At 50.6% G+C, this 13,864-nt stretch overlaps 1 protein-coding gene across 6 annotated transcripts in view; it reads left to right on the top strand.

Annotated features, from left to right (window-relative positions):
* The window catches only part of CUX2 (cut like homeobox 2), a 314,935-nt gene that overhangs the window by 273,653 nt on the left and 27,418 nt on the right, over positions 1 to 13,864 (top strand). For 5 of the 6 annotated variants that reach the window (XM_073881128.1, XM_073881127.1, XM_073881125.1 and 2 more), the window contains 6 exons: positions 575 to 709; positions 3,723 to 3,846; positions 5,601 to 5,677; positions 6,557 to 6,623; positions 8,200 to 8,248; positions 12,168 to 12,272. In XM_073881128.1, the coding sequence (XP_073737229.1) occupies positions 575 to 709; positions 3,723 to 3,846; positions 5,601 to 5,677; positions 6,557 to 6,623; positions 8,200 to 8,248; positions 12,168 to 12,272 (557 nt within the window). The remainder of the gene's footprint in view (positions 1 to 574; positions 710 to 3,722; positions 3,847 to 5,600; positions 5,678 to 6,556; positions 6,624 to 8,199; positions 8,249 to 12,167; positions 12,273 to 13,864) is intronic. The other variant, XM_073881126.1, reaches the window with a different exon arrangement.

Genomic DNA, 13,864 nt, shown 5'->3' with positions numbered 1-13,864 from the left:
GGTGTCAGAGGAAGAAGAGGTAGCAAACTGGGTGGAAGCATCCAGACGGTTTAGTCTGGACCATCTGTACAGTGCTGGGCAGGCCTTGGAGGAGTCGTTGGTCCTCAGAGCAGTCCTGTGCCCCTCAGGAGTCGGCCCCATCTCAAGCTGCCTGCAGGCCTGTGTGGGAAGGCCAGGGGCAAGGCTGACCTCAGACTGATGGTTGTCAGAGTGGGGTCCTTGTTTATGGACACCTGTGGTTGGAGGCATACAAGACAGTCTCACGGCCACCAGGGATGGCACCATAGAATCCAGAAAATGCAGTTATTGTGACAGTTATTGTTGTTATTATTATTCCCGGGTAGGCAAGACACCCATACGCATGGGGATGGCACACACTCCCCTGAGCAGATCCCTAAAGAAGGCTGCTCCCTCACAAAGCAGAAGTTCCACATTGCTCTCCTAAGCCGTCAGAGCAACTCCAGGAGGCTCTTGTGGATGGTCCCCTCCACTCCCTGTAGAGCGGCTTCAGCCTGGGCAGCCCTCAGCCCTCAGGGCCCCCACCACTCCTGGGCTCCTCTCTCTGTGTGTGCAGACCCTGCGCCTGTGTTTGAAGCGACGCGCAGCCTAGACGACAGACTGCAGCCCCCCAGCTTCGACCCCAGTGGGCAGCCGCGGCGAGACCTCCACACTTCGTGGAAGAGGCACCCCGAGCTCCTTGGCCCCAAAGGTACTAATAAGGCCTTATGGGTTGTCCATAATAAACAAATGGGCTGTGGATCTTCAGCTGCCAATCTTGGCCACCTTTGGAGGGGTGGGGGTGGCGGCAGCAAGGAGCTCAACTTTATCATCTTAGATGTAGGGTGGGTTACAGTACACCACTGCTGAAACAACCCAGCCCCAAATCCCAGAAGTCTAAAGTACTTGAAGGTTGGGAAGTTGGAGGGGATGCTCCATGTCCCCTGCTGCGATTCTGCCGTCTTTGACACATGACATCCAGAGTCATGGTGACTGTCACAACCGGCTGACAGGCAGAGAAAAAATGTGGAGGATCATACCGAAGTTTATGGCTCCAGGCTCAGAAGTGGCACACGTCACTTCCAGCCACATCCCAGTGACCAAAATTCCCATCATGTGGCCCACACCCAGCTGCAGGGGAGCCGGGAAGTACAGTCTGACTATGTGCCCAACAAGGGAGGGAAACAGGATGTGGTGAACACAGCACTGTTTCAGTATCAAATGAGACGAGTCAAGAAACTGGAAGAGCTAAAAATAGAGTTCAGATATACATATATTATGATAAAAAATGTTTAAAAGCAAGAAAATAATGGACAAAATTCAGCTTGGTGGTTACCTCTGGCAGGTGAGGTGGGAGGTCTCCGTGGGGAGGAGCAAATCTGCACGAGAAATCTCTTGGTAACCATCTGAGTGTTGGGTGTTCACTGAGCTGCAAGCCAGGCACTGTCATAGGCACCGGTGATGTATCTGGGAACAAAACAGACAAAAATCCCTGTCCTCGTGGCGCTGACCTTCTAGAGGGAAAGGCTGACTGTCAACCAATAAATGTTAAATATATAGTATTTCAGGTGGTAAGAAAGGCTTTGGGGGGAAAATGAAGCAGAGAAGAGGGAAAGAGTCTAAGGAATAAATGAGAATTTACCTCAAAGGTCAGCAAGATTACCTTCGTTTTTTTGGTAAAGGACCAGGAGAGTAAATACTTCAGACTTTGCAGGCCACACATTTTCTGTCACAGCTACTCAAATCTGTGTGGAAAAAAGCCATAGAACATGGGTAAATGAGTGGGTGTGGCTGTGTTCCAATAACACTTTATAGACAAAACAGGTGATGGGCCAGTTTTGGCCCAAGGGCTATCATTGCAGATCCCTGGTCTGTCGCCTGGAGATAATGGGCTGAGGCCTGCCAAATCAAAGTTTGACTGCTCTGGCACACTCCCCAATTCACAGCTCCCTCCCTACCTCCCAGTGCCTAGTGAGCACCTACTGTATGCCTGGTCCTTGGCAGAGTCCTTTGGGGAAGATTTATGGTGACTAAAATACACCACTTTGCCAGCTCTGTTCCTGTACCCAGAATGCCCTTCCAGCCTCCCTGATAAGCCAGCTCATATATAGATGGCTCTGTGCAGTCTCTGAGGTCCCTTTAGGGCTTGAACTTCCCTCTATCAGAATAATGGCAGTTGTGGGAACCGCTTCTTCAGAGCATTCTGTGCCATGTGCATTTCACACGGCTTCCCACTGTCCCCTTGTATCAACCTTCTGAGGTGTCACTGGCCCCAGGAAAGGGGGCCAGCTTTTCCTTGACAAGCAGGAAAACTGAGTCTCAGAGGCAGTGGGCTGCCAAGCAGGGATTCAAACCAAGGGCTCTTGACCTTGGCCCTGGGCTGTGTCTCTCTTTGAGTGCTGTGCTTCGTGATGGTCAAATCTTGTTTGTTTGTTCACTGCTGTGGCCTCAGCCCCGGCAACAGTCCGTGTGTGTGTGTGTGTGTGTGTGTGTGTGTGTGTGTGTGTGTGTCTGCGCGCACGCGTGCAGAAGAACAAGCCAGGCCCTGAACACTCTGTCAGGCCCTCAAGGGACTCACTCTACAGCCTACCCTGTTCTGCACTCACCGTAGGTGCCTAACAACCAGGACAGAACGTAATGGAGTCAGTCAGACCCAAGGTCAGGAGCCCAGATTTTGGAATTCTTGAGATATTCACCCTCGATGGCCAGCCTCTGAGCACCCTTTCCGCTTGTGACAAATTGAATGCCAAAGGCACACACACTGATACCCTGAAGGAGCCACCACGGGTCTGCAAAGCTGGACCCGATGTGGGCCCTGCCCAGGGGTACCCGCAGGTGCAGTGGGCTATGACTGAGCATCTGAGTGTGTGCCGTCACCTACAGTTACCCCATAATCCAGCAATTTCACTCCTAGGTATCTACTCCAAAGAACTGAGAACAGGTGCTCAAACAAACACATGTACACAAATGTTCACAGTAGCACTATTCACAACAGCCAAAGGTGGAAACAATCCAGATGTCTATCAGCAGATGAATGGAAAAACAAAATGTGGCCTGTCCATGAAATGGAATATTATTTAACCATAAAAACAAGTAAACGAGTGATGGTCTGATCCATGCTACAACCTGGAGGAACCTCAAAAACATTTTGCTAAGTGAAAGAAGCCAGACACGAAAGGACATATATTATGTATGATTCCAGTGATAGGAAATATCCAGGATATGCAAATCCCCAGAGACAGAAAGTAGATTGGTAGTTGCCAAGGGCTAGGGGAGTAGGGAAAAGGAGTGACTAGTTAGTGGGGACGGGCTTCCTTTTGGGGTAGTGACAGCACTCTGGGATTCATGCTAACGGTTGCACAGTACTGTGAATGTATTAAATGTCACTGAATTGTATACTTTTATGTATATTTTACCATGACTCTTAAAAAAGTAAGAAGGCCAAGGAGGCAGGAACAGGTCCAAGAGGGTAACGGAAGCCTCTGAGCTTGCTGGCTAAGACTGGCACATGGGAACCTGACATTCATTCACACACGCCCCCCACGGTGACAACCCAGCTGACCATGGTGATGGCAGGTCTCTCCAGCTGCACTCTCTCTAACACCCGAGTTTAGGAAGTTAGGTCTTGTCCCAGCACTGCCAATCCCTCCGGTTTGCAGAAGGCACCTCTGGCTGCCACGCCACTTCCAGTGATGGGTGGTCTTCCCTCTTTTCTCCCCCTCCAGAGCAGAGAGAGGGGACATCTCCGGCAGGGCCCACGCTGACCGAGGGGAGCCGCCTCCCGGGCATTCCCAGCAAAGCCCTCCTGACAGAAACTTTGCTGCAGAGAAATGAGGCGGAGAAACAAAAGTGAGTGGGGAGGAACAGGTGGGCCCGTGCTGCCCTGCCTGGCTGGGAGGTGGGACCTTCAGGGAATCCAGATGCAGGTTGGAGAGAGAGATGCAGGCCCGGGTCTCCAGCCCCTCCTCAGCAGCTCAGCAGCCAGCCCTGGGCAGCTCACATCACCTGTCTGAGCTTCAGTTTTCGCAGTTGGAAAATGGGGCTAGTGGGGGTGTATTAGTCAGGGTTCCCCAGAGAACTAAAACCAGAAGGGTTTTCTATTTTAATTAAGACACGTATTTCAAGGACTTAGTACACACAGTTGGAGCCGACAAGTCTTAATCAGTAGAGCCAGCCAGGAGGCTGGAAAGTCAGGCAGGAGTCAGTGCTGCAGTCTTGAGGCAGAAGTTCTTCTTCCTCGGTTTTAGTCTTAAGACCTGCAACTGATTAGACAAGGCCCACCCACATTATTGAGATTATTCTCCTTTACTTAATGTCAACTGACTGTAGATGTTAACCCCACCTTCACAGCAACCCCAAGATTAGTGTGTGGTTGAATAACTGGGTACTGTAGCCTGATCAAGTGGACAGGTGGTATCAACTCCTAGTCTACCGTGAAAATGAATATGTGTGTTTAGCTCCGCACTCACTTGGAGGAGTATACATCAGTAAATGGTTGCCCTTACAGTTGATGTGGGAGTAGTAATACCTGGATTATTATAAATCTGGATCTTTGGGGCTTCATGGTGGTCATTACATTTATCCTTTCATTTACTTATTTCTTTATCCACTTGTTCCATATATTTATGGAGCCACCTGCTGTGTGCCAAGCACTGTTCTAGGGACACAGCAGTGAACAAATGGAAAAACCTCCCTGCCCTCCTGGAGTTTACTTTCTCATGAGGAAGACACAAATAAACAAGATAATTAAGTAAATAGTCTGCTACATGATGATAAATGTTGTGAAGGAAAATGAAGGGGGGGGCGTTTGAGATTGAAGCTGAAGTTTTAAATAGGGTATAACGGGAGGACTCACTAAGAGGAGGTGAGCAAAGCCCCAAGGAGGTGGGGGAGTGAAACTTGCAGATCAATGGGGAAGGGTGTTTCAGGCAGAGGGGACAACCAGAGCAAAGGCCCTGAGGTAAAAACATTCCTGGTGCGTTTGACCAGCAAGGAGGTGAGTGTGCCTAGAGTGGTGTGAGAGAGGGGAAGGGACGGGGTGTAGGACCAGAAGTAAAGGGTATCCTTCCCTAGAGTCTCTGAGCCGGACAACATAAGGCCCAGGCTTTGTATAAACCCTCCCCCAGTCCAGCTGGGGCCCCTCTGTCTCTGCAGAGACCCTTGCATCACACCGAAGCTCTAGGCTGCAGTGGGCTGGATGACCATCCCAAACAACTGACACAGAGACAGGAAAAAATGCCTCCCCAAGGACAGGAATAGTAAGTAATGGTACTGAGGGAGCACCGGTACCCCGCATCACGCTGAAGATGTTTCATAGCACCCACGAGGCAGACCCCAGCAGGAACCTTATTTTACAGATGAGGAAACTGACGCCCAGAGAAGCAAGGTCACTGGCTGATAGAGGTCCACACAGTCAGCAAAAGAGCAAGGCAGTCAAATGCCTGAATGTCATGTTTAAGGACCGGTTAAAAAGGCAGAGGTACAGATTACAGGGAGCAGGTGAGTGGGTTAGGAAGCCAGGAGGACCGACTCAGGGACCCAGACAGGGCCCATGCACATGGGCGTGTGCAGAGCCAGTGTGAGCAGGCCCGGTCTCTCCGCAGGGGCCTTCAAGAAGTACAAATCACTTTGGCAGCCCGACTGGGGGAGGCAGAGGAAAAGATCAAAGTCCTACATTCAGGTATGTATCTGGCACACGTCCCCTGGCCCCGCGCAGCTCCCCAACCCTGTCAGACCAGGAGGAGGAGTGGGAGGGGACAGTGACGCTAGGAACACAGGCTCAGGTAGTCTAGAATTGGGGGGGGGGGGGGGGGGGGGCGGTTTGAGGAGGAAGGGGATAGATCAGCGCTACACCGTGGGGGTCTGAGCCCAGTCCCTGGAGGCCACATTGCTGTGGAGAGAGGGTTGGAGAAACAGAATTAAATCAGGGGTGGCAAACTGAGTGCCTGCAGGGGCCAGACACACAACCAAGCCGTCAGGTCAGGGAAGGCAGTAGGGCAGGACGGGGTCTGGGGCAAACTGGACCACCTGGGCCTTGGCTAAAGAGATGGCCACTGTTGAGCATCAGCCAGCCACTGCCATATGACCCAGTGTCACGAGGCCTTCAGTCTTCTTGGAGAAATCAGAAGTCTTGAATTTCATAAGAAATTTCTCATTATAATACACACATATCTGTTGATTTCTTTGCTCCTCCCTGTCCCCCTCACTTGTCAGTCTGAACCTTGGAGTGGGTGAGCTCATGGATAGATGGCCCCACCCAGGTCCCGGAGTAACCTAAGGGTGTGGGGCAGCTCATACATAAGGCCATGGGACAGACAGATCCCCACCACTTGCCTGGGTCCTCTGAGCTTCGTAGACTCCTAGAGGGTCATCCTGTCTGCCCTCCAACCAGCTTGAAGCCTCTCCATGGGCAGGAAACTCTACCTGTCACTGGTTCTAACCAAAAGAAAGGTCTTCCCTTACTACCTTGAACTTCATTCTGCCTTCTGAGGCCTGCAGAAGGAGTGGGCTTCTGGGGGAAGTGGGGGGTGCTTCACCCTGGCTCTTTGCTTTTTCCCAGCGTTAAAGGCCACACAGACAGAGCTGCTGGAACTGCGGCGGAAATATGATGAGGAGGCGGCATCCAAGTAAGTGAAAACCCTGCTGAGGTATGCCTCCTCCCTCTGACCCTCCCAGACATGCCTTCTCACTCTGACCCTCCCAGACATGCCTCCTCCCTCTGATCCTACCAGATATGTCTCTTTCCTCAGACCTTCCCAAATATGCCTCCTCCCTCTGACCCTCCCAGACATGCCTCCTCCCTCTGATCCTACCAGATATGTCTCTTTCCTCGGACCTTCCCAAATATGCCTCCACCCTCTGACCCTCCCAGACATGCCTCCTCCCTCTGATCCTACCAGATATGTCTCTTTCCTCTGACCCTCTCAAATGTGCCTTCTCTTTCTGACTCTTCTCCCTCCAACTCACTGCCTGAAGCACCTTTTTCATTAAGCACTCAGTGCTCCCCACCCCAATAGGCACACAGCTGTTCACTGGTCTGTGCCATTCATGCACCACAGACTATAAGTGACGTTCTGGGTCGTGGCTGAGTAGGGTCTGCTGGGTGGGGACCTCCACCTTACCACAACTTCCTAGAATTGTCTCCATCACAACTCCGCAGTCCAACCCTCGGGGGCTGAGTGTCATTCACTTAAATTACTCTGGACCCAGCATGGCTTTAAGACATCATTTATTCCACAAATACTTATTTAGCACCTACTGTTTACCCAGTGCTATGTTGGGTCCCTGGAAGAAACGCTAGAACATGGCCCTGTCCTCAGTCAAGGAGAAGAGACAGACAATCACTGATGATGTATAGTGCTAAATGCATTCCTTCGCAGATACTATTGAGCACTTACTGTATGCTTGGTGCTGTTCTGAGCGCTTGGTGAATGCTAAGAAAGGAAGAGCCAGGAGCAGCAAGAGAGACTAACAGGGAGGATGGGTCCTGTTATCCAGGGTAGCCCCAGAGGACTTCCCTGAGGAGATGATCTCCAGAATGAGAAGGAGATGGCCATATGGAGAATGCTGGGTCAGGCGCTCTGGGCAGTGGGGAACAGCTTGCACGAGAGAAGGCCCTGAATATGCCTAAATGTGCACGTGCACAGCTTATAGTCACCGAATGCTCCCCACAGGCCTCCTGTGTCCCCCACCCCATGCTCAGCAGAGCAGCGACCGAGTGGATACGGCCTGTTCTGGCCCCCTCAGTGCTGGAAGCCTGGGGGTTGAGGGGCAGCAAATAAACGAATGACCACCACGGGGGTTGTTGAGGGAGGCCTCCTAAGAGGACACTTTGGAGCTGGGTTTTAAAGCTCAGAGTCCTGTCCTCTTAAGGAAGGGCATTCCAGGTAGAAGGCACAGTGTGGGCAAAGGCTGGGAGGTGTAGCTCTGTCGGCAGCTAAAGAGAATAGACCCCTGGCAGGGGCAGCAGGCCAGGCCACCTGGAAGGGGTGTCGTGTTGAGGCCCCTGTCCCATTTCCCCACAGCCTGGGTTCTTTTGTGCCCAGCCCGGTTTCTCTCTGGTAGGAGGGATAGAGGGCAGCCTCCTTAGCCTCCCATTGTGAGCGAGACCCTTAGGTTCAGGCAGGGGCTGGGGTTATCAGGATAGGCAGGGGTCCGGTGGCTGCCAGAAACCCTTCTCAGGGTCTTATCTTTCTGTCTCAGGGCAGATGAAGTCGGCCTGATCATGACCAACTTGGAGAAAGCTAATCAGGTGAGAAGATGTGTGCTAACACTCATTCTGCCCAGGGTGGGGGGTTCGGGCTGGGGGGAACCCAACTGAATCAATTGAACCCAACTGATATTTATTGATACCATTGCCATGTGCCATGTGCCATGTGCCATGCTGAGTGCTAGGGCTGAGAGTGTCTGGGACCCTGGGCTCCCGGAGGAAGGAGGAAGGGATGCTGACAGAATACTCAGAAATAGGGTGACCGAGGCAGTAGCAGTTGGGGAAGGGGCACCTGGCCCAGACTTGAGGGTCAGGGAGAACATCATGGAGGAAGGGCCATGTTGCTGAGACCTGACGAATAAATTGAAATTGTAGCGGGATGGCATTCCTGGCCAGGGGACAGCCTGGGTGAAGGCCAGGAGGCCACCTTCAGAGAACTGCAGTGCCCTTCCCTGGCAGCTCCTGTGCAGGAGGCCTCTCCAGCAGGAGGAAGGCGGCAGAGCGGTGACTGGTGAGCCCAGCCCGCAGGCCAAGCTGGGACATGGGTCTCTCCCAAGCAGACCAGGCGAGGAACTGTGTTCCAAAGAGCCTGAAGTGGTGACAGGGGACAAGCCCCAGCTGCTTCCTTCCCTCCCTCCCCACACCACCAGCTCTCCTGCAGCCTCCTCCCTTGATCCCAGCCACGCCAGCCAATCACTGGATGGACCCCAAACTTGCTTGGGGCCCCCATCTTCTAGTCCCAGCCCAGGTCCTCAAAAGTCCATGAGCCTCTGCGAGTCCCCATTTTCACATATGTAAATGGGGTCCTGCACCCTGCCTTCTTTTTTTTTTTTAAAGATTTTATTTATTTATTTGAGAGAGAGAATGAGAGAGAGAGAGAGAGAGCACATGAGAGGGGGGAGGGTCAGAGGGAGAAGCAGACTCCCCGCTGAGCAGGGAGCCCGATGCGGGACTCGATCCTGGACTCCAGGATCATGACCTGAGCCAAAAGCAGTTGCTTAACCAACTGGGCCACCCAGGCACCCTGCACCCTGCCTTCTTCAGACCTCAGACATGTTGCCGTCTGGGGGGCAAAGGGGGCAGGAGTCTGAAAGGAGGTGAAGTGTGGCCATGGGGTCCGGTCTGGAGTCTCAAGGGCCCAACCCATCTCCACCCACCCTCAGCTCCCTGCAGTGCCAGCAGCCAGGGACATGGCTAGGAGGGGCCAGCAGTGTGACAGCGAGTGGTCATTTCCCTGGAGGAGCACGCTTTACAGCTGGGTTCTAAAGCCCAGAAGGCCTTCTCTGGACGAAGGGCATTCCAGGCAGAAGGCACCACAGGATCAAAGGCCCAGAGGCACGGCTGTGCCGGCTTAAGGGCAGGGCCCGCCCACCTGCTAAGGAAACGTGGAAAAGAGTAGCATTTTTAGGGTAGTTTTTGAATATGTAATCCATTTACGTAGTTCAAAGCTCAAAAAGGTTCATACTTGGGAAACTCCCAATTCCTTCCCCAATTCGGCTTCCCAGTTCCCCCCGCTTTGGCAGCCTCTTTTACCTGTTTCTAGGGTCTCCTTCTAGAGATCCATTCACAAGCTCAGGAATATATCTATTTTTACCCTTTTTATAACAAAAACCATGATATACTGTACCCACCCTCCTGAACCTTATTTGTTCCACGTGTATATCTTAGAACTCATTCCATGTCTGCATAAAAGCAGTCCACTTATTTACAGCCGTGTGGTATTGCCCTACATGGCCACTCTGTCATCTAACCGGGGGGTGGCAAGCTTTCCGTGAAGGAGCAGAGAGTAAATATGCCCAGCTTTGTGTCACAGCCATTCCACTTTGCCATATGTGAAAGCATAGACCGTATGTGAGCGAATGGGTGTGGCTGTGTTCCGGAAAAACCTGATACACAAAACAGGCATCCAGCTGCAGTTTGCCTGCCCATGGTCTAACCAGTCCCCGACGGATGAAGACCATGATATTTTCAATCATTTAACATCATCATCAATCCTGCGGGGAACACCCGTACACAGATACTATTTCAGACATGCATGAGCCACTAAATAGGATGAATTCTGAGAAGTGAAATTCCTAGGCTGAGGATCTGTGCATTTTTATTTGACAGATGTGGCCAAACTGCCCAGTTTACACTCCCTGCAGCCAGTTAAAACAGGGCCAGTTTCCCTACAGCTTCACTAGTACCATGTGTCGCCAAACTTTTGGATCTTTGCCAGTCAAATAGGCTTGAGAAAAGAGATCTTAGGGCGCCTGGGTGGCTCAGTCGGTTAAGCGACTGCCTTCGGCTCAGGTCATGATCCTGGAGTCCTGGGATCGAGTCCCACATCGGGCTCCCTGCTCAGCAGGGAGTCTGCTTCTCCCGCTGACCCTCTTCCCTCTCATGCTCTCTATCTCTCATTCTCTCTCTCTCAAATAAATAAATAAATAATCTTAAAAAATTAAAAAAAGAGAAAAGAGAGCAGTTTGAATAGGAAACAATTCTTTTTTAATGTTTATCTTTTCTGAGTATAAAAGTAAAACCTCATTATAGAAAGTATGGAGAAGAAAATAAATGTCATCATATTAGGGTTTTTTTAATCTGTATTAAGATTATCCAGAATGTGAACAAGAGGATTCTGGAGCAGAGCAGATCAGTGTTACTACTTACATAGTAATAACCCTGCCGGTTTGCCCCAGTTCTTCCCCCAGGGGTGACAATCAGACATCATCTTGCACGCACCAGATTTCTTACTGTGGGCAAGGAACCCCCACATGTGAATCTGGATGGTTATATAGGAGAGGGACTTTCTGAGAGAGGGAGAAAACTAGCTCCCTAGTGTCATGATGAATGGAAGGGCAAGCATCCTGAGTTTTTAGCATGTGGAATGAAAATACTTCTCTCCATGGGGAAGATAAGACTCGTAACTTTCTAGTAGCTTTAAACCCAGATTTCCAACCCAGGGGATATGTCCATAGTCAGGTTCTCATCCCCCACTGAAATGTAAACACATACCTTCAGAGAGGAAAATTACTATGACTTGCTTCACCAGCTGATGTCAGAAACTGACTTCCGGGCTTGTCATTTAGCCCCGTCCTGTTTCAGTCAGATTTGCTCGGGAAGCCCCAGCTGTGCAGAAACATAAAAATATTTCTCTACACCTTCACACCCAAAACCTTTCCCAAAACAAAACTGACTTGAGCCATTTCTGGAACAAGGCAGGATACTAGTAAGTAAACAAATCAATTTAAAAAATAAATTAACAAAATGTGAACATGGATATATGTGGGTCTCCATGTGCCTATAGTAGGTATAGTGTCTTGATTGCCAAGATCAGTGTGAAAGTTAATCATTATGACCTGCATCACCAACTGAGAGTTAAAATACAGTCACAGCTCTTTTAACAAAGTTAGCTAATTAATGATACCTAAGCTAAGATACCTAATGAGTTGTAGTTTACCAGGTCACTCAATTTGCAAAACAACTCTATGAGGTAGTTACTTTTATCATCCCCATTTTATAAATAGGGAAACTGAGGCTGGGCAGATGAAATCTGTTGCCCAAGGTCACACAACCAGGGAGTGACAAAGTACAGATTTCTCTTGAAAGCCATAAGGCTGCATTGTTAACATTTGGAGGCTTCCTTCCAGGCTTTTTTCTTAGAAATTTTGGAGGAGTTAAGATCCACCATATACCCAGTTTGGAAAACTGGCATTCTGATTTAGAAATGTATTTCATTGCCCCCATTTCACAAGAGGAAAACTGAGACCCAGAGAGAGGAAGTGACTTGCCCAGGGGCCTGCCTCAGCTCATGGGAAACGCTCTGCAGACACTCCATCCAGGTGGCACTAGGTGGCATGGGAGCTGGAGACAAACACCCAGCCCTGCCTGACGCGTGCAGGGTGACGGCAGAAGGCCAGGATGGGATCCAGTGTGGCCCTGCTCACCTTTTAACTGCACTTGCCTCCACTCTCCTCCCCAGCGAGCTGAGGCTGCCCAGCGGGAGGTAGAAAGTCTTCGGGAACAACTTGCCTCAGTCAACAGCTCTATCCGCCTGGCCTGCTGCTCCCCCCAGGGACCCAGTGGGGTAAGGATGGTGGGGGAGCCAGAGGGAAAGGTTGGGAAAAGCCATGTTGGTGAGTATGAATATGCAGATGACATTTTGTGGATCAGTCATGTGCCTCTGTGTGAAATTAGGCCCATGAATGTGTGTGGATACAGTGGGCATAGCATCTAAATTGCCAAGGTCAATGTATAGTTAACTATAATTACTATGACTTGCTTTACCAGCTGAAGGTCAAAATACAGCCACAGCTCTTTGCAAACTCAAGCTTCCATATGTGATTCATAGGAGTCCAGCGTCTTCCTTTGGAGGCCCTCCTTTACCCCCCAGTTGTCCAAGAATACCAGCAACTTACTCAGGCCAAAGAGGACCATTTCCATGGCCAGATGCCTGGCAAGACTGGGTGGGTGGGAGGGTAAGTTTGAGCAATAGAGCAGCAGTGCAGTTTTGGTGGCTGCCACCAGGTGTCGCCATTGATCTCTGGTTCTCAGTCCTACCAAACCGCCGTAGGACCACTTAACCAAGATCTGAGATTGACACTCCTATCAGCCACTGGTTCCCAAACATGCCAGAGTGATTTCAGTGGGTTTTTCCAAACAGCCACGTGCTACAAAGCACCAGTCTTTAGTCATCAATCCTGAGGTTCCTGTGTTAAGCCTGCTTAGTGCATCTTTCTCTTTCCTCCTGGTTGGTGCCCCTCTGGGGTCCTGGGGTCAGAGGGATTTCAGTCAGAGCCACCCCAACTGACACTTCTGTCCTATGTTAAGAGTCTTCATTGCGGGGCACCTGGCTGGCTCAGTCAGTAGAGCATGCAACTGAATCTCACAGTCCTGAGTTCAAGCCCTGTGTTAGGCATGGAGCCTACTTAAAAAAAAAAAAAAAAAGTCTCCATTGCTCCTCTCCCAGAAAGCCTTGGTTCCTTATGTAAGCTGGTCCACCTTCTCTCCAGATCTCTGCCTACCAAGGGATTAGATTCCCGATTCCTTACATAATGACAGGTCTGCTCCAGGGTGATTTGCAGCCTCCACCCGTGCACCCGAAGCGGCCAGCATACCTTTCACTTCACCTGCCACCCTGAAACACTGGCCACTGTGCCCGTATGTGTTTTTCTGTTTCAGTGTTGGACTGTGTCTCTGCGAACGTGAATTACTATGAATGTATATGTCTGTGCCCTTTGGGCAAGTAACTGTATCCCTAATCTAACCGTGCCTCAGTTTCCTAACCTGTACGAGTAAGACCTACCTGACTGGGCTGTTGAGAAGATTACATGTAAAGTACCTAAAATGGTGCTCGGACCTCCTCACTGAGGTCCATGCTCAGCTAATGTTTAATGCTACCATTAGTAGTAGTGGTGTGTTTGGGGCATGTCTGAGGTGGTTTTGCCCATGCCCCATGTGACCTCTGAGTACATACATGACTCTGTGTGTCATAGTGACATGTCCATATGTGTATATCTCTTTGATGCCTGGATATTTCTGTGTGTCTGCATGTCAGCGTGAGTATTCCCACAGGTACTTGTATCAGTGTGTGCTCTGTTTGTGTCTGTGCCCCGGGAGGCAGTGTGTGTATATGTCAGTGTGCCTGGATATCTGCACAACGCAAGGAGTGAGCACAGG

The sequence above is a fragment of the Callorhinus ursinus genome, unplaced genomic scaffold (genome assembly GCF_003265705.2).
Source record: "Callorhinus ursinus isolate GAN/ISIS: 27379988/994484 unplaced genomic scaffold, GSC_fseal_2.0 scaffold41, whole genome shotgun sequence".
In the NCBI taxonomy this organism is placed as follows: domain Eukaryota; kingdom Metazoa; phylum Chordata; class Mammalia; order Carnivora; family Otariidae; genus Callorhinus; species Callorhinus ursinus.
The sequence above is the reverse complement of the archived record's forward strand: the minus strand, read 5'-3'. Positions and strand labels throughout refer to the sequence as shown.